The sequence below is a fragment of the Lagopus muta genome, chromosome 12, assembly GCF_023343835.1.
Source record: "Lagopus muta isolate bLagMut1 chromosome 12, bLagMut1 primary, whole genome shotgun sequence".
In the NCBI taxonomy this organism is placed as follows: Eukaryota; Metazoa; Chordata; class Aves; order Galliformes; family Phasianidae; genus Lagopus; species Lagopus muta.
This window is the reverse complement of record NC_064444.1, coordinates 11,495,042-11,522,121: the sequence shown is the minus strand read 5'-3', so window position 1 is coordinate 11,522,121 and position 27,080 is coordinate 11,495,042. Positions and strand designations below refer to the sequence as shown.

The following is a 27,080-nucleotide window of genomic DNA, read 5'->3' as shown; positions in this document are numbered from 1 at the left end:
CTCACCGTAGGGATCTGCAGGTGATATTTTTATAAGAATTTTCATCCTCTTAATTCCTGTTGTATCCTCCAGATTGGGGAATAATCCATCATCATCTCACTGAAAGCAGAAGTGCTGTACAGAAGGACGTGGGGAGATATCTGCTGTGAGCCGGGAGGTGCCCGTGTGAGATGGTGCCCAGCTCCATCCTGCCCACGTGTGCAGGGCAGGGTGAGCGCTTCACAGCGTGAAAGGAAACGACAGGTAGAAAAAGACTGGAGTGCTGGTCCCTGCCACAATTAACTCTGACATTTAATCCTTGTCTGGAAACTTGTTCAAGGACAACCGCTGAAGGCGGGGCTCTGCGTGGAGCCTGCCATGTCACAGGAGCACGGAGCTTTTGAGTAATGGCTGGTGATGGAAGGGAAACCTGCCCAGGTTTGAACTGTGTGTCCTGGTGAGCTCATCACTGCTGCTTTTTCTCAAGGGCAGTAAGTATTTCTCAGTGACCTGCCTTCCTTCTAAGAGAAAAAAACCCTAACAAATTCTTCCACAAGAGGAAGAAATACATCTGTCTAAATTTATCTGAATAAACAGCTGAAACTTGAAGTTGCAGAGCCTGTCTAGGAGTTAACAGTGATGCTTTTATTCATTCTGACTGTACCTCAGTGTGGCCTGTTGGTAATGAGATCAGTTGCTTTGCCCTGATACTTTTGTTTCATCACTAACAAACAGGCTGTGTTATTTCTTGAATTGCATACTGCGTGTTTTGCAGCAAATCTGGGAGGAAATGCATTATCTCGCATTTGTCATTCCCCTCATACTGTAGACTGTTACCTGTGTAGGCATGTGACAGAATGTGGAAGTTGTGTGCAGCAAAAGGAGTAGAATTAACAAGATCCTTTTGATCTTAATCGTACTGAAAGCAAAAAAGTATTAAATCTGCAACTAAGTGTAGCACTGTTCTTCTCTGAGATCAGAATTGTATGCTGCTGCAGGAATAACAATTCCTGTATTCTCATTCACTCACAGTACAACCTCAGAACTACTGAACAACAACCTGAGGCTCTGATGAGAAATCTAACAAGAGCAGCAGGCTGCTTTTCCTTCCACTGAGGAACACACATACAGAGATCACTCATTCCCAGCAAACAGGAGAACTTCGACAAGAGAGCGCCTTGCCAAGAGAAGCTGCCTCAACATTCAAAAACACATGGAAGGAGTCCTCCAGGTTTTGGGGTTTTTGTTTCTACATTTCATTCAGCTTTTTTTTTTTGCCAATACTCAGTCTATGTTTGGGGAAACAACAAGCTGAAAAGGGAGGCTGCAACTTTGGTATGCAATTTGGTCTTCCAGGAGCACTCAAAAGAATGAGTGAAATTTTGTTGGAAAAGAAGTACAGAATTGGTAGCCTTATTGCCTGTGAGTGCATTAAGGGCTTTTGCTAAAACATCTGTCCTGAGCACTCGCTTTTCTGAAAAGGGCAGCTGCCTCACTTCTGTTGATTATATTTACAAAGGGCAAAGGCAGTTTTTGCTGTACCCTTAATGGACAGAGGCTAGTGGCAATTCTTGCTCTTTCATAAATCTCAGCATTCCTACTGGTGTCTGCTGTCAGAATCGATTAGGAGTGAGTGTTCGGACTGCAGAGCCGTCGAGGGACAGAGCAGACCAGCACGGAGCCAGGCAGGAGCTCCCCCAGCACTGGCAGTGGCCTGGCCATGTCCCCAGGCAGCGGGGGGAGGCAGCCCCTGGCCCCTGCTCCTTGCAGCAGGAGACAGCACGCCTGCAATGCCAGCAACGACTGAGCTGGGAAGCGTGAGTGATGGCTGCGAGGGGCCAGAGCTGAGTCATCTGTAACATAATCATAAGGAAACACACATTTTTCCTGAGAGAAAATCAATAGAACTTTGCACTTTTCCTTGTAATATTTCCAGCCTGTGCCATCAGCCATAGTTTGCTCACAGTTATACTGCTATAAATTCACTGCAAGTTAATGGATTTCAACAAAAATGAATGGATTTACAACAGCATAATAGATCTAATGTTAGAGCCATGCACATGTAAAAATATGTGGAACAAAAGCAGATTTTACACCACATGGATCACCTTCAAGATGCCAAGGCCTTGCAAGGAAAAAGTAGAATTGCCTACTGCCAGGTATGCAACACACCGAAGGGAAAGGTGGGTGATGGAGGGGTGCACACACACAGAATGTAGGAAACTAACTGTGCCATTTCTCCATTTCTTCTGTAAAACATTTTGGACGTTCCACACATCTCATGTGGCATTACTAAGAAAATAAATAACGTGCTCCCAGAGTTGTGTGTCAGAACTGGGCTGGTTAATGTATGAGCTGCCTCTGCTGCATTTGTTACTCCATGGTAAATTTCATGCTTAGCCAGAGGCTGCCCGAGTTCATTGATTCATTATCCTTAAACTTTGGGCGGTTATTAGTCAAGCTCCCTCCAGTACATCTATTTAATAAAGAAAAGAACAGAAAACTGATGGAATCAAAAATACTCAAGTCTTAATTAGTGCTTTTTAGCAAAGACTGATTGGAGGGGTGTGGTGGGAATATGAAATTGCAGTGAATGTGCTTACTTGATTCCAGCAGCTGCTCCTTCCCCACGTGGATGGGCTCTCCCAGCCCTCAGCCCTGCAGCCTGGTGCAGCCCTGGGCATCTGCACCACCAGCTAAGGGAGGAACCATGCTACACACCCTGGGAGAAACCTGAGATACCGATATACACAAATTATCCTGATTGATTAAAACTGTTTGGATGGTAAAAATCCTCATGGGATTTTCTTTTCACAATTTTGGGCTTCTCTGGTGTTTTTGTTCCCAAGCAAAATGCATGGGAAATGCAGGCTCTGTAAAAGGCAGAGCTGGGGGCTGCACACAGGGAAGTGTTTTGTTTTAATCCACACAGGAGCTGTAGTTACCTGGTTACCACAGCAAAGTTACCTGGTCCTGAAGTGAAGGGAGTGGGAGTAAGGCAGGGAGAAACCCAGCAAGGCACGAGGGCTGCAGTGCTGCACACCTGTTCCCCAGGCACAGCCCTGGGCTTGACAAGGCAGAAAAGAAGGGTGGCATTCTTTTTTAGATCATCTTTCTGAAACCCAACAATGTCTTTTAAGTAAAAGATGGATTTTACTGTAAGTAGAGCCAGCCGGGAAAAGTAATTTGGTTGAGATCTGCATCACTGACAGTACAAAACATGACTAGAAAAAATGGCCTTTTCTTAGCATCTATGCCAATGTTAACCAACGAACTGAAGTTTTCTATTTTACCTTTGTTGTCTGTTAGCCTTATAGTAACTATAGGCATTTTGGGCATTGTAAACAAATCAGTTATAGTAAAGCTGAATCAAAGAGATCTGCTAACGGATTGTCCTCGTTGTTGGCTATAGATTTGTCTTCCTGTTATTGTTAAAATGATTCTTAAATCTCATATGTAAAATCATCTTTAATAAAAATTAAATGAACAAGGTCTCAATAAATAACTCAAAGATGCTTAGTCTACCATAAACATAAGATTTAGCTCTGAATTTCCATGTCAGAGCCTCCTCTTAACATGTAATTTATTTACTTGTCCAGGACAGCTGCATTTCAGTGCTTCCAGAGTTGTCAGAAGTGATCTGTGTGACTGGATGTGTCAGTGTGTCATTAATCAGCTGCTCTTTGCAGATCTAAAAATGTCATTGGCCCCACGGGAGCTTCTACACTGTCGGAGTGTGAAAGAAGAAGGGGGGTTTGTTTCATTCCCCCTCCCCAGAAGAGCAGCATGGTGGGTTGCTCGCACCTAGAAATGAACACCAAGGGTGCAATACCTCAGTTATGTCTTGAGATGTGTGGCCTCCCATGGCACAAGGCAGCCTTTGGCAGTCATTGCTCTGAGAAACTAGAGAAGACACTAAGAGTTGTACTGGGAGAATGAGTCCTCTGGGTTCTCTAGAACATCGCCAGTGTGATGAGTAAGGATTCAGTTTTTCTTCTCAGCTTACCCAAATCCCCTCTGCACTAAAGGATAGTGGTGGGCCTGAACTGCCAGGTTCCCAGAGCTGTGCCTGGTGCATCCCAGGAGCCTCTCAGTCTCCCACGCTGTTTTGGGAGGAGAGCTCCTCCCCAGCCTGTAGCCAGCAAAGGTAACAGAAACACAAGGAAAAGTCACCTGTATTAGATCTCAAAGGCGCCTTCAACTGCCTGAGGAATTTAAAGCCTGCTTTCTGTACTTAAGCTGAGCAGTTTTGTGACTCCCAACAGGAACTGGGATGTTGTTGAAACAACCCATGCTTTTATTTTATCACACGTAAACATACATTGCTCTGAGCTCTGGAAAGCTGGAAGCACCTAATCAGCTTGACTTGCCCCAGCTATGCTGAGCAGTGTGTCAGCTGGGGAGCTGCACTTGCTTGGGAGTGCTGAAAAATGTTTGGGTAAGGACACAGGGTGTACATTTACGTCTCAGGCCAAGGAATAATACTGAGTGGAGGTCTAGATTGAACTGTGCCTGTCAGTGATGCCCACTGCCTTGAGGAAAAGTCACGAAAGGCTGCAAGACAAACTATCAAATGCAACAATGAAAATGTACAAGCTGATTAAAGAAACACTAGTTAATCTAACTAGCTTAAATTCCTACTGAAGTCAGCAGTGAAACTCCTTATTTAGTGAATTCTTTTGTATGACTCCTTTAATAATTGATAATACTGGCATTTCAGTCCCCAGGGAAGTAAGCAGGGTTTGACAAGGCAGAAAAAACACAAAATTAAGTATGTACTGGTGCTCTGATCCAGTTGTGAGTTTGTTGGTTTGGCTACCTTGCAGTTTCTTCAGCACGTAGAGAGATGAAGAACAAAGCCTAACCTTTGCATCCAGAACTGTGGGAGCTCAACTAAAAACAAATAGGAGTTCAGAAACACACGGTATGCACCTGTCAAAATCTGAACTGCAATGTGATTTAACAGCAAGACTTATCCAATGAAATTGGATTCAAGTTGCTACAGTGTACAAAGTCTAAAGTTAAAAAAAAATTCAATATTTTTCAAGAACATAAAATCCTTTTATTAACCCAGGAGTTAATTAGTTTGAAACTAGATAGGTGTTATGCTACTTACTCTAGACTAAAGTATTTCGCTAGAACAAATAATCTCAGAAGCAAATACCTGGAGCTTTGCTGGGTTCAGGAAGCATTTGTCAGTGCAGTCATAAATGTGCACGGGAAAGTCAACTAAGTTTAGGATCATTACCCAGGGATAATTCAAACCTTACCACTGCCATTTCTTGGAGCAGCACCAGACAAAGGACTGCTCAGTGTTCAGCCATGAAAACACCATGTGTTCCACACAGCACGTTTCCCTTTATCCAGAGCTTCTGTTGCTGCTGGCATTTAGAGAGCCTGGGAAAAATCTCCGTCTGATCTGTTTACAGCTGGGAATGTCACTACAAAACGGTAAGGGAGGAGGGGATGTGATGTGGGAGGCTGCACAGAGCTTTTACCTGCGGACACTGAACCTCACCTGCTGCAGGATCACTGAAGTAGGAGACAGCTGACAGCCTGTGCAGGGAATGCACTAACGTCAGTTCTGCGGTCATGCCAAAGCCATTTATTTTTATTTGAGCAACCTATGTTCCCAAAAGCCAGATGAAGCTTAGATCAAGGAGACAGCTGAATAAGCAGGAGCAGCACAATTTGCCCATGGCTCAAACTTTCACTCTGCTCTAAAACAAGTCCTTTAAGTCAGGAGAAAACTGCAGGTTTTTTCCTTCATATGCTGAGCCAAATAGCAAAATAAGGTCTTTTCCCAAATAAACTCACTGAAAATGATTTTTCCCATGCATCTACCTAACTGGGGTGTGATAAAGTGCATAATTCAATGCTATCTAGCCTGAGGGCTTAAAGAAAAGCTTACCTCTCTCTGCAAAACAGAGTGCAGATAGCTGATGTGACAACTGCCTATCTGCAGGCTGCAGGCTTTCAAAAGAGCAGGTAACACAGGTGCACTATCTGACTGCAGCTTAAATTCTGCCCAAGTCATGCCTGCTTGGTTCAGTATACTCAGTCAATGGCCGTTAAGGTATTAAATAGCCACAATGCACAGCTTATTTCAAAAGAAAATACTTTAAACAGCACAGGTGACTCCTGTGCACATATTAACAAAAAACCAGGACATGGTGAATGAAAATCAGTGTAGCCACAGTAATAACTGTAACAGAGAAATGCTGACCCTGACTAATGAATGGTAGCACCTGGCTATCGCTGCTCAGGAGAGATTAGGTTCTTTCCATAAATATTTCATATATATACACAGTATATTTTTTATTCAGCTGCCTCAGACCAAACCCAACATCTTGAGAGAAGTACATACCCCTTAAGCCCAGCAGCACAAAATAGTCTCATGGCAATGGTAATTGCAAGTGGAAAATAGCTCCCAGTGTGCAAGATCTCTACTTTATTATATTGCGATGCATCTTCTTATTTTTCATGTGACTGGTTCATGTGACCCTGCCAGTATATAAAAATGCTGTTGAATGTTTCTTTTCTATTTTATTGTAATGTAATATATGGGATGCTACAATTTTCCCAGTTACTTGCACTTGACTGATGTTTCTCTGAGAGTCAAAAAATTGCTACGTATAGTTGACTGAGATTAGAATGTGTAGATTGTGTACAGCTGTATCCTGCTTTCAAAGTGTAGGATTGGAAAGCATCCATTAAATTGTTATTTTCAGTTATTATTAGATCCTAAATCAGTTAATATAATTACATTCCCATAATGAATGTGCAGCATTGTGAGGCTCAATGCTATATTTTCTATTGATCTATCTCCGCAACCTGTTTAGTGAAATAATTAAAATGATTTACAATGCTGACCTAATATCTTAGCAGTTTAGTAAATCATGGTGCCATGTGTGAAGCTCAGCCAGTTGTGAGCCCTCAGACCTTGGCAGCACCTGGACCTGAAGTGAAGCTGCAGTGAGTGCTGTGCTGGGCCTGAAGTGTGCTGGAGGTGGGCAGAACCAGCTCCTCCAATGCTCAGGGAGAAAAAGAGGCTCAAACTGGTTTGTTTGTTGGCTGCCTGTGTTCATAGCACAAACATTTCAGGATGCTACCAAGCTGAAGCACACTTTCAGCTGTCATTTTCAGGCAATGTATCTTCACTTGCAACTTAAACATTCCCCTTTTCTATCCCCAGAACCAACCCTAAGTATGTGGCCAGCAAAAAGGGGGCCAGCTCTGGAGCTTGGAATTGTTACATGAAAGACAAGGAAAGAATAGGTGAAACAACTGTATCATTATTGTTGTTAACTTACAAGAAAAGACCAACCATAAGCACCTTCTCCTTCAAATAGGTTTTCAGGGCTCAGCAGGATTCAGTAGTGCCAAGACAGAGATACACTAAAGCAATGCCCCAAAGTATCTTAAAATCTCTATAGGTCTCTTTGATAATCTCAGCAGGCCACAGGTAATTCCCCAGGCTCTAGAGAGGGCTTTTTTTCTAGCTCACCTTCCTTCATTGTGCTAGTGCAGTCAGGGTTCCCACAGAGCAAGGGCAGAAGCACAGAACCTGGAAGACAAAGTAGAAAGCAGTCGCATTAGCAAGGGTGGCAAGAGCAAAGTACATTTCAGGTATTATTACAAAAAGCTGGTAGCAATCCTTTTTCCCTTTTAGAAAGAAAAAAAAAAGTGCATTTTGACAGCTGCAGTATGGAGCCAAAAGGATGGAGCTGACTTTTGTGGGATCAGGACAGGCTGCAATGCGAGGCTGGCACAGACAGGGCACCCCATGGGGACGGCTCCCATGCTGGGCACTGCCCTGCAGCCACGCCTGGGCAGGGGGCACAAACCTGACCCCATCCATGACATGAGGAAAGAGCCCACAGCTCTGCAATCCGCTGGCATTTGAAACATCATTTATAATGTCTCCACTTGGAATTTGTGTGCCTGAACAAGCCTCAAGCTTGCTTTCAGCATCCATACATTTCTTTCAGTTTTATTCTTTTGCATAACTATACAAAGAAAGGAAAAATGTCTGATAGAAACTTAAAATTTTGAAGGCAGTTGTTGAACACTCTTTGCAGCAGATGTCATTATCCTCCTTCCTGACCCTAACCTGCCACTGTTTTTCTTTTGCTTTAAATGGACCTGTAATTTCACAATGTGCATTCAACTGGAAAGATGCTTTTTGTTAAATAAACTTTACCCTTGGACTGACTGCACTGGGCTCTGAAAAGAAACACGTCTTGCTTACGACTGTTCCAAAATAGGTCTGAAATTCAAAAAGAACTGTTGCTAAATGGGCTGTAATCATACTGAAGAGCAAGGGAGTATTCTTCCACAAAAACAAACAAACAAACAAACAAAACAGAAGAAAATAAACTAATATCTGTGTTCTGTTCTGCAGTCTCACTGCTGATAATTTCACAGATCAGAGGATTCTGTTTTCAGAAAGCAGCCTGCTGTGCTGCAGTGTGTTTCCAAGTTGAAACAACTGTAGTGGTGCCCTTGGTACCACACCTGGAAGCATCAAGAAGGAGCTGGCTGTCCGAGGCCTCACACACACCAAAGAACTGCTCCACAACACACTGCCACAAACCAGGGGGCAGCTCAGCAGCAAGCGCTGCAGTGCCAGAGCTGCTGGGACCCGAACAGAAACTTCATCGTTACTTCCAGCAACAACCCACCCCAAATTCAGATTGCAGGAGCGGTTTTACATACAAGGCAGTCATAGAATAGAGTCACAGAATCATAGAGTCCTTACTCCTGCACTGCATCTCCTCTGTGCCTCTACCAAAGCATCTTTGACCTTAGGTGCCACATGCCATTGCAGCAGTCCTAATTTCACACTAATGTAACACAGAGAAAAATCCTTTTAAGCTAAACTAATGCAGAAGAGACTTGGGCTCAAGGTGTTTGTTAGCCAGTGCTCTGTGCTCACTGACCCGTGGCAACAGCAAACATGGGTCAGCTCGGTTATGAGTCTGTGATTAGTCAATTCTGTTTAGAGGCTCCACCTAAATCAAAACCATTCTCTCAGCCATTCTCACCCCCGTTCTGTTTTTAGGAAGTAAAAGGGCTCAGTAGTCTCTACCTCCTGAAAAAAACCACTACTGGCAGAATGAAAGCCTGCCCCCCAGGTCTTCCCCACTGCAAAATATACAAATTCACCTCATGCTAAAATTAACATATATTGCTAAGGCGAATGAATTGCCGTATATCTATTAGCTTCCAGCATTTCCTGAGCAGGAACTTCATTTAATTAAACGCCTGACAGGCTAGCTCTCTCTAGAACCATGGCCACAGTTATTACTTTTATCTCCTTGGACACCTGCCTCTCACCCTGGTTTATCAGATTTCTCCCAAAGAGATGGACAAAGTATTCTCTGTTGTATGAGGCTGCAGGGTTTTGTGTTGCGCTTTTTTTAAAGGAAAGGTTCTTACTGAAGCACTGAACTCAAACAAGCGTTTTTGGTCTGTTCAATTATCAAAGCAGCACAGCAGCATTAACCCCCTCAGTGCCCGGCACACACCTTCACTTCAGAGGAAATCAGATTGCACACAGGGAGATGAAAGCCTTCCAGTGGGTCCTGGCAGCTGCCTGCCCTGAGCACCCTTACTAACGAGCGTGCCCACAGCAGAAAGCAAATCCATCAGCTCCTTTGATGTGTTTCCTTTCCTTTTTTTCCTTGTACACAAACGTGGAAATACAGTTTTGACACCCAAGCATGTAGATCAGTGCCATAGCTGCACTCCACTGAGGGGGATCTGCCTGAATTCCTCCACCATGTTCTGGGCCAGTGGTTCCACTGCCACTGACACCTTTATAATTGGTCTTAAAAAGCTAATATATTTACAAGCAACACTGAAATAACCCCAGCCTACACGAGTTCCCAGTATAGGCACTGCTGTTACAGCTATCCCTGGTAATTGACTGTGCCCTGTAAGCACTCCCCTGACAGCAAGGCTTGCTGTGAGCTGCCACCCTCCTTCTCTGCCAGCAGCTCAGCACACAGCCCGGGTGCTGGGGGCCATGACGTGACAGGTCAGCCAGCTGCACCATTGCTGCAAGGCTCTTCAGAAGCTGCTCTGTGGGGGCAGTGCCTTTCCACGAATCTTGTTCAGCCCCAGTTCCAGGGACACACACATAAGGTGGGCAGGACTCAGTGCACCCCGGGGAATTGTGACAGGCACGTTCAAACCTGCAGGACCTAAAGGCTGCCTTGGCACTTGACACCTTTATTAGTGTGGACTTGGAAATGCATCTCTTCAACAAGGACAGTGCAAGCTGACTCGTTTTATTAAAAATAATGTCAGTCCTGACAGCCTAATTGTGTTACTTTGAAAGGGGCTGGCAGGAACAGGGCCTTGCCAGCTAGCGATGCCTCGGAGATGGATGCCTCATTACAGAGCAAAGATGAGAAATTTGTCTCTAACTAATGAATCTTTTCAAATTTCCTGGGATTTCAGCCCAGATCCCCAAGCTGCAGGCCGGCCAATGGGGCAGGGGCTGTCCTCACCCTGGGAGCACAGCTGCCCTCAGCCAGGGAATGCTCTCCCAACACTGCACAGCAGGATCCTGCGCCCTACAGAGTGATGCACAGGATGATGTAATGCATCTTTGGCCAGCAGTTACCATTGGGAAAGTGCACAATCAACACAACCACACCATATCATGCAGACCTGCAGAATTTGACAACCATTTCCTAGAGAAAAAGGTATAAACTTCTCTTTGATGAAAAATCCAATGTAATGGATGTTTTTGAGCCTCAAACCTTTTCATTTTTATACCTCAAATTTTAATCATGTTAATTTAATGTAGTTTGACCAAAACCAAATGAAATACATCATAAAGCAATTCAATCCGCTATAGCTCCAGTGACCTCTATTACTTTATCATTTTTACTTAATACTCATTTTGTGTGACACATCCCTACCGCAATACAAGCCATTATTTGCCATGTTTAAAAATAAAATATTACACAAGATTTAAGACTCAAAAATTAAAGACAGCAAAAATAGCAACCCCAAGACAGACTGCCACGGCTTAACACATGGGTGCAGAACGCTGCTATTAATTAGAAATACAAGCTGTTGGGGCGGAGCAGCAGTGCCTGTCACACTGCCGTGCCTGTGCCAGCCGTGAGCTCAGCACACAGGGAAGCCCAACGTCAGCTGCCAGCAGCTCAGCTTTTGACTCCTCGTTACTGTTTCTGGGACCAAGCGTTGTTTTCAGCATCCCGCGAGGCACTTCACACTTCTGCAGGAGTTACCACCAGGTGTTCTAGGCTCTCATTTTTTAAGAAGGGTATGGCTTATTATTTTGCTAAAGAAAAGACAATGGCGTTTAAAAAAAACCATTTCCTTAGAGTAATGAATTCCCCCAAAGCCTCCTTCCATAGATAATTTTACTGTGATGTAAGAGGCCAGTGTACGTGAGAACTTGAGGTCTGTACGCTACAAGAAGCTGCAAACAGCCACATTTTCTCCAAGGACAAAACAATTATTAACTCTCGATACTTGAAAGAGCTGGGTTCTGCCCCATGTAAGAGCAGGCCTGGACAGTTCACAAGAGGCAGCACTGCAGCAGGCTGGCACCCGTGTCTCCCTGTGGGCACCCCGATCTCGGTGCTGGGCTGCCCTCTGGCGAGGAGCGGTGTTACACAGCCTAGCCAGCTGCTCGTCCCATCAGCTGGCTTCTTTCTTCGCTTAAAATCCAGCTTTTAAATCATTTAAAGTTCTGAACATATTCTGAGATTATCGCTTGCCTTCCCAACTCCACACACAAGCCCAGGCTCTCTGGACAGCAGTGACAGCACAGGCAGGACACCATGGCCAAGCAGCCCAGCACCCACAAGGAAGCCAGCCGTTGTTACAGTCAGCCAGAGCCCTGGGAGTGCCGGCATGGCCTGATCTGTGCTCCCAGCTGGCTGGACTGAAAGGAGGATGTGGAAAAGGGGCTGAGAAGCAGACGGGAATTAGGCTGGCTGTACACTGCTTCAGCACAGCCAGCAGAATGGGGAGGAGCTGGGAAATGTATTAACAACTTGGTATTTGGATAAGGGAAATCAGATTGGAGGGTTTAAAGAGGCAATTATTTTCACCAGTACACCTGTCCAGCAGAACCCAATTTGACTCATACAATTTGGCCCAAGAGGAATAAATTACATTGATCTTAAGAACTCAAATGCTTGCTGAGTCGCTCTTCCTGGAGAATTACAGTATCTATTTCTTGTATCAGCTGTAATCAAGAAAAGCATGTCCATGATTACAGCCCAGTCACTTTCCACACATCTCCATCTCCAGCTTCAGTTCACAATTACTCTTGAACAACAAACAACACTCTGATCTTCTATTCTTATGTCATACAAACACCTTCATTTACTGCAGCTGGATGCTCTGCACCTCACCTGTAGCTTTCTGTGCCCGCTGGAAATTCCCCCAGGACATTGCTGTTACCTGCCTTAGCCTGCACGTGTCTCTCCCATCACCCACTGTAATTCAACACACCCACAGCCGAAGCAACACGGCCCCCTACTGTACACATGTATGGTGGTTCACTGTTGGGTTTTTACATATACATAGACAGACTTAAAACGCAATAAATAAAGCCATACACAGACTTAATGGAATAAGAAATGCCAACGTTCCATTGTAAAGTGGAATAAATACTATATATTAGGGGTTTATATAACCATAAACTTGTATCATGCTTTCATGCTGATTTGTTTGAAAAAGTAAAAAGCTTCAAAGGCCTATGACACTAAGAGAGGTGGAGCAGGTAACAGTGTATATTCAGAAACACGCATTATAATTATTTGCACTTCTGCTTAGATATTTCTGCTTTGATTTCATTCTATATTCCCATTTTACTCACTTTCCCTAATTTGTCTGAGCCTTCTCTTTCTTACTGATCTATAAAATCTGTTTCCACGTATTCTACTTTCTCCTCCTGCTCTTTTTCATGTTTATTTGATTGAGCCCCACTCCTGGCTCAGAGCCCTTTCCCTGGGACACATGCTAACAAGCTGACCCGGCTTCCTCAGACGCCTCTGAAGATAGATTGGGAAATGAAGATGTAAAGCTGTTGGAAGAGACTGGCTTCCCCAGGCACCTGTTTAGCCTGGATCATTGGATTTACTACAGCGGCATCGCCAACACTGATTTGACTATTAATCCCTTAAGTGCCTTAGAAACTGCAGCATAAATCCAGGCAAGGAGCACTCATACGGCCCTGAAGACCCATAGTGTTCATCCTGGTACTCCATTCATGAAAACTGATCTTTTCTTAAATAGCAATGACAACTCAAGGAGTCCCTGCTTTGTAAAACCAAGGGACCTGCTTGCTGTGGCAATATCCTTCACTGCCAGGAGACCTTTCATACACAGTGCATGGTAACTGTTGAGTCATGGCCTGAACCACCAACTGAGCACCTGTGGAAAGGACTCGGTCAGCCCCAGGAGCACAGGTGAAGGCAATTCAGCTTCAGGGTGGAGCCTGGCTGCACCTCTCTTAGACCTCATTTTAGGGCTGACTGCCTTAAAGGAAAGATCTCTGGTTGGAGATCCCTCCTTGGTGATGCTTTCCCCCGTGAGCTTTGATCTTCAGAGGCAGGTGAGTAGTCCTTATTCCTTCCCTTGTAACACCTTTCTATCTTGTTAGTCCCCTTATAATTGCACCTTTTGTATCATCTTTCCATCATGTTGATCTTTCTGTTACACCAACCAGTCCTCACACTTACTAATCTGAAGAGACTGGCCTTTTCTTCTCTCCAAATCCACGCACTTATCTGCAGTTCTGTTCCTTGTTATGTACCACTTTAGTACCTTCGAGCTCCACAGCGGCACTCAACAAAATGGCCACATTTCCTCCATTCTGTCTGAACAGCTCTAAGTCTCCTTCCCCAGGCAGCACTCGATTACGTGTTGGCTGATGCCCACCCCGTGACAGGAATACAAACGCCTCCTTTATTTTAGCGTGAGCTGGGATTTGGCTGGCCAGGCTGATGAATTGGCGGCGCTGCTTCCAGAGCACCTCTGTGCTGCACGGAGAGCAGGCTGCGTTCTATCCCAAGAGGTGCGGTAACCCACGAGAGGCAAACCCCTCGGAGAGCAGGAGGTGCTACGTGCACACAGATGTGTATCCTCACACTACAACGCAGGTGCGGTGCACAGACCTAGCTAGCAGCAGGCAGCACACCACTGTAGGCGCTGACGTGCAGGCAGCTCCAGGGCCGGCCGGGCTCAGCCCCAGGGCTGCTGCTGCTGCACGGCTCGTCGCCGGGAGCTGCGCTTAGTGACACCGCAGGACGCAGCGCGTCGTTGGGAAGCGGAGCGCCCGATTGATAGAGCGCCACCCATCAGCTCTGGCGGCTACCTCGCCTGCAGCGCCCCCTACCGGACCGGCGGGGAGGGGAGGAGGACGCAGCCACGCTCACACTCCCCGCCCCGGTAGCGCGCACGCGTCACCGCCTGCGCCGGAGCACAGCGATGGAGGGTGAGTGCGGCGAGGGGAGGAGGAGGATGGGGAGGATGGAGGGGGCTGACGCCGCTCTCTGCCCGCAGGTGTGCTGTATGACGGGCTGCCCCAAGAGGCGGCGAAGGAGCTGCGCCTGCAGGTACTGCTCCCGTTTACCCCGACCGTGTCTGACCATCGTTGCTGCCCTGGCGTCCGCAGCTCGGCGGACTGCCCGCCGGCATCCTGGCTCTTATTTAATTATAACGGCTGTTTTAGAGTGTTTTTAAAACACTTCTAGCCCCAAGGGTCAGAGGAGGCCAGAGCGTTTGTGAGCGCCTTCCTGAAGCGCAGCATGCCCAAGAAGAAGGACGAAGCCATCCAGGACGTGCTGACGCGGAAGGCCGTGGTTCTGGAGCACCGCTGCAGGAGGAGGAAAAAGCCAAAGAGGAGGAAAACAAAAACCTTCACAGCCAAGCAGAGGCGGGAGCTGCGCCTGTTTGAAATCGAGCCCGAGCAGCAGAGGTGCGTGAGCCTGCGCCCCTGTGCGGTGGGCCGGCCCCAGAAGGCGCCCTGTGCGGCACTGCCACGGCGTGGCTGGTACCCGGCTGCCCGTGTGATTAACTCAGCGCTGAGCAATTCCCCTTCCTAAACACAACCACCTGTGACTTCAGTTCTAATCTCCAGACTGGCTGTAAGCAGAGAACCTCCATTTTGCACTGCGTTCCTTGACCCAGTGCATGCTGAGTAAGGCCTGTGCTGCTCCTAAAATGAAGTGAGGGGGAGGGAGAGGAGCAGAATGTTCTGAAACACATTCCCTACCCCCAGCCCCTTTGGGCTTCATAGGAGCCTATTCAGCTTTTTTATAAAAAACAAACAAACCTGTCACTTGGACTGGTTTACCAAGTGATCAGCACAGATGACATTTGGATTTGTTAGTGTTAACTCTATAGATGGTTTTAGTAAGCAATGTTTTTTTTTAACTAAGTTCTTGTATAATGTTTGCTTTCTAACTGCAGATACGAACTCTTTCTACCACTACATGAACTCTGGAAGCAATATATCAGAGACCTATGTTATGGACTTAAACCAGATGCGTAAGTTGAGATATCTACTGATCTAACCACCACCAGTTTTAAGATACTTCAAGTAGTAACTGGATAAACTTGTGTCAATTATTCAGTAAGGATTATACGCTATTTCTGTAAGCTTTGACCATTATTTCAGTAGTCACAGTCACACTTCATAAACACACTTTTCCGTGTATTTTTCTTTAAGGCAACCACAGATGGTTCAAAGCAAACTGCTAAAAGCTGACCTCCATGGAGCTGTTGTTACAGGTATTGTTTGCTTTATACTACAAAGTTATCTGAAATTTGTTACTCTCCTTTGTTTCAGGTGCTCATTGAATTCCTTTTAGTATCAACTCTAGAATCACACAACTGTGATTGTGTTGGAGTCTTTATCCATTTGCCAGCACTACTTAATTTTTCAACTGCTTTTATTGCAAAGATTAACTACAAGTCTACCAGTTATGACTATAATTGCATTACTTCAGACTACTAAAACAAGCTTCTAAAATCATGAGGCAACAATGGAACAGCAAGCAAACTGCACCTGAATTTATTCTAATACGTGCATACTCTTGTTCTTTCAGTCACGAAATCCAAGTGCCCATCTTACGTTGGGATAACAGGAATAATTCTACAGGAATTTAAACACGTCTTCAAAATTATTACTAAAGACAACAAATTAAAAGGTATGCAAAATGTTTTTCAGTGTTCGTTATAAAGTGAGTAACTAAAAATCTATCAAATGTTAATATACTTCTGAGCAAACATACAAGCACACAATGTTCTTTACCACTGCTTATGTAATTCTTATATAATTCTTTGCCTAGTGGCAGAAGCTAATGTCTTTTATCTACCACATAAGAGTCCAATAGTGTACCAAAAATGTATTTTAGAAGTAGTTAAAAAAAAAAACACACTTCCAGTGATTTCCAACATGATTATGCACGTGGCTTGTTCACCTGATTCACTGTAGATTGTTCTCTGCAACACTTAGTCCTCTTTCACAAGCAAGCATTAAGTTCTAGCAGTTTTGGTTTTAAATGTACAGGCTTAGGTTGTATTTCTCGTACTGCAGTATGAAAACTTGAAATGTTACAGACCTGAAGCCTGCATGCGAATAGTATTCCCTGGTGCCTCAGTATTTATTCAGAGTAGGGGCTTTAATTAGCCCACTTCTTGCTAATTTCTTCTGCATTTACAGTTGTTCCCAAAATTAACAACGTATTTAGCTTGGAGACTGATGGATTCATTTCCTACATCTATGGAAGCAAGTTCCAGCTTCGAGCAAGTGAGCGGTCTGCAAAGAAGTTCAAGTTGAAAGGAACTATTGACCTATGATTTCATAGCAAATCAAAAGGAAATTTAAGATGTCTGCTGTTTTCCTGTAGAAAACAGGTTTTCTGGCAGACTGAAAATAGAGTTAACTAGTAGACATTTTAAGTTTTTCTTCGTACTGAAGAATGACTGGTTTCTCCTGTCTTTAAAGCAGTCTGTCAAACTGCTGGAATCTTAGTTGCATCTTTTTGCAAACTGTGTGTAATGTTCTGCTTTCTATTAAACTTGTGATTAGTACTGATTACCTGGCTTGTTTCAATTTTGACTTCATATTTATGCAGTGAATATCTTATAACCTTTTTAACAGGTGTTACTGCTGCCTTCTGTGTGAACCGGGCTCTATCTGCCTATTTCACTCTATAAGGAGACTGCAGCTGGTAACTGTTTTTCTGTAATTGTGCCTGGATTACCATCTTTACCTGTTCAGCTACATCTGTGCTACTCTCAAAGACCTTCTAAAGAGAGCATTGGGCAAAAAGTCTTTCACATGTACCAAGTCAGCAACAAAGGTGTTCTGTGCTGCAAAAGATATCGCGTTCTGACAGATCAATGAGAACTTATTCCATGAGTATCAATAATGCTTTCCAGATTGTTTTCCACTACACACTAGGGAATGTTTTAGTATCCATCTTGCAAGGACTGATAAATACCAAGGTCAGTAACTTCCTCATCTTAGTCTGGAACCGTTTGTGCTTTTTTCATAGAATTATCTACTCAAATGGAAAAATACATTGTTTGGGGTAATAGTTAAAATGCAAACATACAAGAAGTGAAGTGGAGGAGAGACTTCTATCTGAACACATGCATCTGAACAAGGGAGACATCTCCTAAACTACAGGCACTTAAAACAGGACAGTACCTCACAGGCAGAAATCAGGATCTCTTCTGAGCTTGTGGTTACTCATAATTGCTGATCAAGGACTTGGATTTTGTTCATGAGTCCTTTTACACTTAACAGGCACTTAGTTGAACGTTCAAGTTGTTACACCCAAGCTATCTCCCTTTTAAGCACTGTTCCTCTCAAAGTTCTCTGAAATTCCTTAGTTCTCTGTGAGAATCCACAAGGAAATACCAACAAATTGGCAGAAAGCTTAAGTGATAGTAGAAACTGTCCCTGCAGGACAAAGGCTTCATTTTCATTTTGCTTATAGCTATCAGTGTAATATCTAATTAAGACATCTGTTAAATGCCTATAATACTAAATTAATAGAGGGAAGCTAATGGAACTTTATTGGCATAGTCCTGTTAATTAACATTAAAGACCTTTAATAGATGTCTTAACTAGACATCATTAATGGCAGTGACATACAAATTGGAATTAGGCACAATTCTATTTCATTGTGCTGCAAAGGACATACCATACTCTGCCATGTGTACACGCAGACAAGCACAAAAGCATTTTCCATAGCTGTTGCTATTTACATTTTTCTACATGTTACTTCAGTGACCAGAAGACATGATGCCTAGCAGTCCCTTTCAATAAATAATGGTAAAGAAATAATTATTTACAGTGAAGAGTGCTGAAGAGGTGCTCTGAGGTCTCCAAGGTACTTAGATGAAATGAAGCCTAACGAGATCTGAACAGCCAAAGCATTCAAGAAACCTTTACTGCTGTTGCTAAATAACCTGAAGAGGTGTTTTTGCCTTAGTAAGGTGTTCTAAACATCCAAATGTAGGTTTTCTAATCAAAAGTTTCAGTCGCTGTACTGCTCCTACTGCAGCTTCTCCCACCCTGCAGGAGGGCTAATCCCTGGCTCCTGCTGTTCATAATGCTCCCTCACTACCCGATAATATTTCCATAATTAATTTCTCACTGATTTTGCAGTGATCTTACCTTGGGATGCAAGTATAAGACCTCAGCAACACATCAGCTCTTCTTTTTAGCACCATCATCTCTGCAACCTTCCCCAGCCTACACCTCAGCAGAGAATGAGGTGTCCAGTGTCCACCAGCACTATATATAACCAACCTCCTGCACAGCACAGCTGAGACCAGCGCCCAACAATTGCCCAGTGCCCAATCTCCTAGGCAACAAGACTTTTCAATGTGGCAAACACCTGAGTGCTCTGAAAGATTAACTTTCCTCAGCTGTTCCTCTTATCCCAGCTTTATTGATTGCCTCCTGGCTCCCAAGGTCAGCAAGGGAGCACAGGAGGCCTCAGTGAGTAAAGTGCAGTAGCTAACCTATATAACAAATGTTCACCTTCAAATGTTCTCTTAAACAGAAAGAAAAACTGGATTTACAAATCTTTCCATCCATCACTGGTGACCAAACCATGGTCTTACGTACTTTGCTACGAAATACAATTCCAGATTACGTGGTAGCAATGAGCAGTTCCACGGCATTTCACAGAGGTTTGATCCACCTTTGCCTCATGTTCCCCTTTGTTAGTTCTGTCATTTCTATTCTGAGCCACATTTCCCAGTGTTTGATTAATTGGTATTGCTTTGTTAAGACAGAAGCCTCCCTCAGCATACTGCTTTAATTAAATTAATTAACAAATGTGAAAAATACGGGATCAGGCACCCACTGCAGCTGAGGAGCAGCCACACCTGGGCTGCAGAGCCAGCAGCACCCAGTGCTCTGCTTACAGACCATTCTGACACCTGGGCTGCACAGCTGTAGATAGGGACTGCAGCAAGAAATCCCAGCAACAATCAGCACTGAATTAAGAGCTATTCCCACTAAGAAGCTCTGCTGCTTATTATTAGATAAGGCTTGGTACCTTCCAATCACTGAGAAAACAAATGAGTATACCACTGACCAGAGTAACATGACCAAAAGTTTTGAACCAGGTCACTTGAAGGGAAAGTCACAACCTAAACATGGAGGTCTGTCCTGCCCTGCTCCCCAGACAACCATTTGTTTTCCAGCCACTCATTTTTCATTCTGTTAGGACTTATTCCACTAACACTTGACCAACAGAACTGATTTAAAACGTGTTATTTTTCATCTTGGATACTGACCGATCTGATAACCACCGCCTACAGGCAGCTGATCAGCACGTTGAAGATTTGCACTACAGGCAAATCAATACCCTATCAATACAAATCTCTTCCTGGCACATTAGTTAATAAATTCAGCCTCGTTTCTTTCAGCTCTCAGAATGAGCTTTACGACATACATACACACTTCTGCAGGCCCAAGGCCCCAGGTCTGTAATGGGAAGACCTCTCAATGCAAGCTCCTTGACTGTCTTTAACAAACCCACAGCAACAGCCCCAGAGCCAATTCCACCTAACAGGATTGTGGGCTTTTTTGGGGAGGGAAAAATCAAATTAACTGTGCATTTTCTGTAAAACTTAAAATAATCCCATAAATACAAATGTTTCAAATTTTTTTTCTTTTTATCACTTTTTGTGCAACACTATGTCTCCTCTAGAGGCTTATTTCAGTATTATGGGCTTGGAGATGTTCAGCTGGATAGTTCTTGGGTGGCTGAGGTGTTCACCAAAGAATTTAAACGATGTAATAGCTATTGAACACCCCATTATATGGCTGCCTAATTAATGTAAATGATAGTTATGTCTCACTCACAGCCCATTATTTTACACGAAGGAAAATCTACCCGCTGCCACAGTAACCATTCCAATAGTTTTTATCGGAGCAGTTGCATTATGACTTCATTGAGCAAAAGGTAAGTAGCCATCCTAAATAATGAAGATTGAAGGTTTAATAGTCCCAATAAAGAATCCTGCAGGTTTTTTATTTCAGAAATTAGAGTTTGATTGCAAGCGTATGATAATGAGAGGAAAAAAAGCACTGGCAAGTGGGATCTTTTTGCAGCCTGGGCTCTTGGCAACTTCCATTTTTTCTGCGTAGAAATATGGAGGAGAAAGGAAAGAAAATCTCAGTGCCATGTAGGTGATGTTATGCAGACATAAACCAGCCCTGTAAACTTTTCCAGAATTGCAGCCTACCACAGCATCTCCTTTCTGGTGTCAAGGGACACGGCATTTCTGTTATGAGACCTCGCTTCCAAGGTTATATGTCAGAGATTATAACTGCTGTAAAAATTCAAATGAGATTCTAAAACTTGGCATGAGTATTCTCGCTTGGAATTCAGTATTTTTTAGGCAAATCTTTGCAGGAAAAGCTAAAAGTGTGCTTTTTCCACTTGCTATTTTAGGCCCCTATTGCTGCATTATTCTTAATCTAGTATCCAAGTAATCTCTTTTCACAGCTACATTTTCAGAGCAGCAGTTCTGAGCTAGGGTGAGTGATCTGACATTTGTTTCTCCAAATAGCAAACTTCAGGAAGGGCTTTAAAAGAACTTCTGTTCCACTCTCTTCAGCCATAAAGTACCACGTGTTTTAGCAAGGAAAAAGTGGAGGAATTAACCTGAATGATGGTAACAATGACTACAAAACGAGCTGGCAGGGGATTTGCAAACACAATCTCCAGATGTCCACAAAAGATCTGGTTTATCAAACACACTCCAGGCAGAATTTGTTGTTTTGTGCTTCCCAGTAAAAGAAGCTTGCAGTATTTGCTTACTGTTAGTTTCAGCACAAGGCACTACTCCTACGGTATCTTTACAACAACCCCAGACACCAGAGCTTGGAGCCACCAATGAAATGAAATGAAATGGATGAGGCTGGAAGATAAGTGCAGGGCAGGGGCATGGTTCTGAGGCACAGGCACTTAATTTGTTAGTATGATTGTCCTTGTTGGGTTTTGCTGCAGCTATCTTAAACACAAACCTCACCTCCTTCCAAGCCCAGAACGACGTATTTTGCTTTGCTACCAGCAGATGGAGCCAGATGCTCACAGTTTTGAAGGGATTTTTTTTCTCTCTGCTCTGAAAAACTGTCCATGAAGCAGACAGTGTTTAGAAACTGCTCCCTCACCTTGTATGAACTTGCTTTTTTTACTGTGCATATGTATACAGCTAACCCGGTGCATCCCTTACCCTATGACAGCTGCCTTCCTCTGATGTTTCTGTAACACCTGCTTTTTACTTAACACAGATATGTTTTCTAAATTGCTTTTTGTGCCGAAATGTCATCAGGAAACAAAACCAAACTAAGGTAGGCATTTTCAACTGCTAAAATACCATACCTTTCATTTCCCTCACAAAAAGATATATGTTATGAAGAAGTCATATATATCCCAGAACCATCCATGTAAAATTGTTAACTCTTCATCTTGTTAAAGGCCAAATACATGTCAATATAATGTTTATTGTGTCCTAAAGTTTAAAACTGTACGCTCAGATGAGAGAACAGATCAGGAGAGTGCTCTGCAAACCTTCAGTGCTGCTGCCATGCGGTGAGACATGCAGCGTGACCAGGTGCCAGCAAGGCTGGGCACAGCTGGTTCTGCTCAGTGTAATGCAGGCCAACAGCCCTCCCGTTCTGCTGCCTACTTGCAAAAAGAGAAGCAGGAGATACTGCAACAATGCTCCTCAGGTGCTGCTCCAGGGCAGCTCTCCTCACACCCTCACTGCAGGGCTGCAGCAGTGCCTGTGGGAGCTGCTGTGCACCTTTGTCCCACTGTACTGAGCCACCTTCATGGTATGATAAGATGAAATGAGCATTTATAAGCGATGTACAGCTGAGGGGACAAGAAATTCTTTGCTGCAGGTATTAAACTTATTAGGGCTTCCTGTTGTTGGCTACGTGCTCCATGTCAGCTGTATGAGTAGCCAGCTCTATGCTGTCAGATCACCGCAAGGTAATGGCACCCCCAATAAACCCAGGTCTGCCAGGTAAAAATGGGTGTTGTTCAAAACACTGTCAGGCCCTTTCACATCCCTTTCTGAGCCAGCATTGTCACACATTGCTACAGATCAGATTAAATACACAGACTTTGTTACGCTATGCACTGTCCTCACTAACCTCAGGCAGCAGAAGCAGCAGTGAGCTTTACTTTCATTCTTTTCACCACTTCAATGCCACACCTCTTTTTAACAAATCCTCCACCACAACGCTTAACATCTCTTTAACAAGACATTCTAGCAACACATTCACCAAATGATAATTATTTTCTACAAAACCTAAATACAGGACAAAGCAGGCTGCCTCTTTAGCATGACTGAATGCTGCAAACCGCCGTCAGCAAGACTTGCGCATCACACGCAGCTTCAGCTCCCACCAGCCCCAGGGAACCAGTCACTGATGGGGAAAGGCAGAAAGGAGCATGCAGCGCTGTGCAGAGCCCACAGCAGGTGAGACTGATCCAACTGTCAGCCTCCATCCAGAGCTCGTGGTGCCACAAGAGGGCTTTGGCACGAGGACAACTAGAGTAATAGCTATCACTAATACTCAGCTTTTGTTCAAAACAGGCGTACTTGCAGACACATCTTCACCAATTAAAGGCACTGGGTGCTTTTTAATGAAGAAGTCAGACTGACACCATCACGTAAAACCTCGGACTTACTGCTTCTGCCTGTAATACATGGACAACACTTAGAATCCTTGGGGAACATGACATCTGGAGATCACTTTGGGGCTATGAAAGCACTTTGTAAATGTGTAAAGAAAGCTATAGGTTGAGATTCTGAAGCAGTACAAAAAGGACTTTCCTGCCCTTCCACCTGGCCCTCCTGCAGAGCAGACACAGCTGTAGCAGCAAGTCCAGTAAAACTGTGGGAGGTGGAGCCCTACCAGCCTGGTGCAGGCTGAGTTCAGCTGCGCTGCAGGACCACCACAAGTGGTTCTACCACATGTCCACTAGGTTTAACCTGCATTAGTCTACAAAACCCACAAAGGACATAGGGGCAGCATCTGTACAGTATGCTGGATGCTTTCCAGATACGTCACCCACATTACTGCTCTCTCTGCTCAGAAAGAAACAGAAACCCCAAAGAGAAATTGGGATTCCTACTGCAGATGTGCACTGGCAGAGGTCTGCGAGCAGAGGCAGCCTGCAGGAGGAGGCAGCAAAGGCCATGCTGCTGGTAGACCACTGTGTTTGTAAGATGGACGGGAAACCAAACTGCTTTGTAAGGAGACCAAACAGATCACTTAATAAAAACAAGGCATCCTACGATGAACTTCTCTTTCCATATTTATTCCTCTCTAAACGCAGCAGTGCGCAGATTATAGGAAATGGTTTTACATTTAGCTTCAACCCCAAGTGGTAAAGAAAAGCATTGTATCTCACAATGTAAATTTGCATCTACCATCACTTAATGGATGTTTTATACATGCTATGTACTACTGTGTTTTTATGGAAAGGCAAAAAAATTACTTGGGAATTTGTTTTTAATTAAGCAATAAGGCTCAATGGGGTACTGCTATCATGCAATAAAACCACTCCTGGGGTGTTGTGAGGCATTTGGTCCAGATGAGTGCTTCAAATCACCCCCAGATTGTGATTAGATGATTACTCCCCGGAGTTAATATTAGATGGTTCTCTCTAGAGTTGTCTTATTGCTATTATAAAAAGTCTTCAACATGGGGAAACTAAGTAGCTTTTGTGCTTGAAGAAGATGAAGTTCGCAGTTCCGACTGTTGAGCGGTGCCTGAGCCGCGTGGGTCCCATAGATCACTTCACCTCTTTAGCCTGCATGAAGAATCATCTCCGCGCATTTCTCAGACCCAAACAGTTTTACAATTAAGTGGCTTTCTTTTTTTCTAGGGGATGGAAGGATATAAAGAGGCAAACAACTCCAAAATAAAGCAATCCCAAGACAAGGCGCTAAGGAATTTGATTCTGAGATACGTATTACTGGCTTTATCTTTTCGTAGGGAATAATGAATCCTAATTGATATTATGCTAATTGTATTAATGAAGGCTAATGCATGCAGTAGTGGTAAGAGAGTCTCCCAGGTTGGGTGCAGGAGGAGCTACACAGGCTGAGGCACCTGGCGGGCTCCAAAACTAATGAATTCAGACGGCCCAAAAGGTACAGAGCCAAACTGCACTGCCTTCCCCTGCCTCCCCTCAATTGCTCTTCAGGACTGAGGTTAGAGTCAAAGTATTTCATTCTGGAAGAAAAAAAAACGCCCTCCCCCCAAAAAAAAAACAAAATAAGGCCTTCTGCATATCTCATTATACCAGAAAAAGAGACATCGCAGGAAATGTTAACTCTTTGCAGGTACCCACCACTCCCAAAAAGGCAGGATGGTAGCTCATGCATATGGACAACTCCTGCACACCCCTATCACACAAAATCCCTCTGGTTTCTCAAGTGGGCAACAACTTTCACACTTACAGTGAGATCCTTCTCACACATCCTTTGCATTCTGGACAGTGTCACATTTCCTACCCTGCACAACCTCATCAGCGAGACATTACCTAAAAGCAGATAAGCCTTCCATCTTGTAAGAAATCCCTGGGGCTCCTCCTTCAGCTCAGAACCTTCCCACTTCAAGATCCAACGTGCCAATGGGCAGAGATTCCAGCCAAACTGAAGCATGCTCTTTCCATGATATCAGCACAACACCTTGAAGAAACACTGCATTTCTGATTTTCCCTTTTATTTGAAGAACGCAAAGGGAAACTATATTTCCTTACTTTTTCCTTACATTTTTTTTCCTTCTCCTTTCACAGAACTCTTTGCAGTATGTACTCAGTGCACAGAACTTCCTCAGATGCCCCAGGCAACCACGACAGCTCCTTTCCTGCACAAATGGCACTGATGTGGGGCAAGGCACAGATCCCTCACAAAGAGATGATTTTTTCCTTCAGAGCAACACACACACTCAGCTTGGGCAGCAGTTCCAATGGAGTTTTCCAAAGGAAAGCAACCAAAGCATGTTTGTCACATAAATAGAATCTATGTGCACTCACAAAGCGGGGCTTCTGAATGAAACTCTTTGCGTGTCTTTGACTTATCAGTCAATCATAGGTGAACACATTTACATCTTTTTAAATTAACTGATGATCATTACACTCTTGTTCCCTCTGCTTTTTTCTCCATTTTGATATTTGAAATGCCTTATCTACGTAAGTTTACTGTTTGAAACATCTAATTGTTCACCATGGTTTATCTTGTGCAACAAAAGCACACAGTGAATATAAGATCACTGTTCAAATATAACAGGAATACTAGAAGAGTTCGAATGACCAACGTGCACAGAATTACATTACTAGGGAAGGACAGTCGAACCCAAAAATGCAGTCCTCCCTCAGAGCGTGCTGCAAAATGCTGCTTTAGACATTTCTCTTCTCATTAATTTCACATGTTTCTTCTCCAACATCACACCTCTCTCCACACCAAACACCCGCTCTGTTTCATGGTTCTGGCATTTCACACTCTTACCTCAAACCTCTTTTTCACTCTCCTCTTTCATCCTCTTTCATACCAATCAGCATCTGCTGCAATCACTGGGTGAACACTACTCACAGTGACAGGGCAGCACACCCAGCTTACTGCTCGCTCATTGCTGGTACTCACCCCTGCAGCTCCACAGAACAGAGCAATGTTCTCTGCTGCGAGTTCCCTTCTGGGCAGCTTCTCTGTGAAACGTGGAGACTCACAATGCCCAATCCAGCACGCACCCTGTTAAGAGTGAAAGAAAGCACAGTTAGCAATGCAACCCCCCAAAAAACCTGAGCCTAAGTAACCTGGATAAAAGAATCTTCTCTACTGAAAAAATACAACTCCTTGCTTCCTTGCTTCTCACACTCACTTCTACGGCTACAAAGCGCTCTCGCTGCTGTAAACCCAACAGCCCACATGGAAGCAGCCAGAGGTGACATGGGGCAGGCAGGGATGGGATCCAGGTCTGCGCTGTGAGGGAAGCACACCCACAGTCCTGGCCACTGCAGCTTCTCCATCACTGCTGCATCTTCCCACTGAGACCCACCTGCTGCCTGCTTGGTCCAGCCCTGCAGGAGGATGCTGGTGCATCTGGTTTGCTCATGGCTTTAAATTTCAAGTTCCATCAGACCTCAGTACCATGCAGAATGACACTGATGACATCATATGAAGAAGATTTTAGAAATAAAATACCCTCCATATTTAACAGTATATATTAATAGAATTACATATTACACGCTGATCCAAGACTCCACTGAAATCAGAACTCTTACCAAGCTTTGGATCAGACCTTCAGACCACTTCTGTGATTACAATTACACACTACTGTGAAGAGAGCAAGCTATTAAACCAAAACTGGCTTAGCAGGAAGATTCTTAGCATCCTTCATTCCCACTACTTGTTTCACCACTACCATTATTCATCACTGAATATTAAGGACCAAGGAAAATACCTCACAACTTTACAGCACCGAGATGTGCAGACAATTGTCAAAGCTCAACACAAACACCAGTGTAGACAAAATGACT

At 44.1% G+C, this 27,080-nt stretch overlaps 3 protein-coding genes across 10 annotated transcripts in view; 2 read left to right on the top strand and 1 right to left on the bottom strand.

Annotated features, from left to right (window-relative positions):
- The window catches only part of VSTM2B (V-set and transmembrane domain containing 2B), a 177,030-nt gene extending 173,508 nt beyond the window's left edge, over nucleotides 1–3,522 (top strand). For all 7 annotated transcript variants that reach the window (XM_048958637.1, XM_048958638.1, XM_048958636.1 and 4 more), the window contains one exon: nucleotides 73–3,522. The gene's annotated coding sequence lies outside the window, so the exon portion shown is untranslated. The remainder of the gene's footprint in view (nucleotides 1–72) is intronic.
- Nucleotides 3,523–13,534: 10,012 nt separating this feature from the next.
- POP4 (POP4 homolog, ribonuclease P/MRP subunit) lies at nucleotides 13,535–17,083 on the top strand. Of its 2 annotated transcripts, none has more exons than XM_048958223.1 (7): nucleotides 13,535–13,591; nucleotides 14,542–14,594; nucleotides 14,733–14,956; nucleotides 15,451–15,528; nucleotides 15,710–15,771; nucleotides 16,089–16,190; nucleotides 16,706–17,083. In XM_048958223.1, the coding sequence occupies exons 3-7, from the start codon at nucleotides 14,787–14,789 to the stop codon at nucleotides 16,840–16,842; spliced, it is 549 nt and encodes a 182-aa protein (XP_048814180.1). In that variant the 5' UTR covers nucleotides 13,535–13,591; nucleotides 14,542–14,594; nucleotides 14,733–14,786; the 3' UTR covers nucleotides 16,843–17,083. The 2 variants fall into 2 exon arrangements, with proteins under 2 accessions (XP_048814180.1, XP_048814179.1); XM_048958222.1 differs by lacking the exon at nucleotides 13,535–13,591 and adding an exon at nucleotides 14,398–14,473.
- Nucleotides 17,084–26,253: 9,170 nt separating this feature from the next.
- C12H19orf12 (chromosome 12 C19orf12 homolog) overlaps nucleotides 26,254–27,080 on the bottom strand; it is a 56,201-nt gene continuing 55,374 nt past the window's right edge. Inside the window, exon 5 of the transcript XR_007379431.1 lies at nucleotides 26,254–26,292. The gene's annotated coding sequence lies outside the window, so the exon portion shown is untranslated. The remainder of the gene's footprint in view (nucleotides 26,293–27,080) is intronic.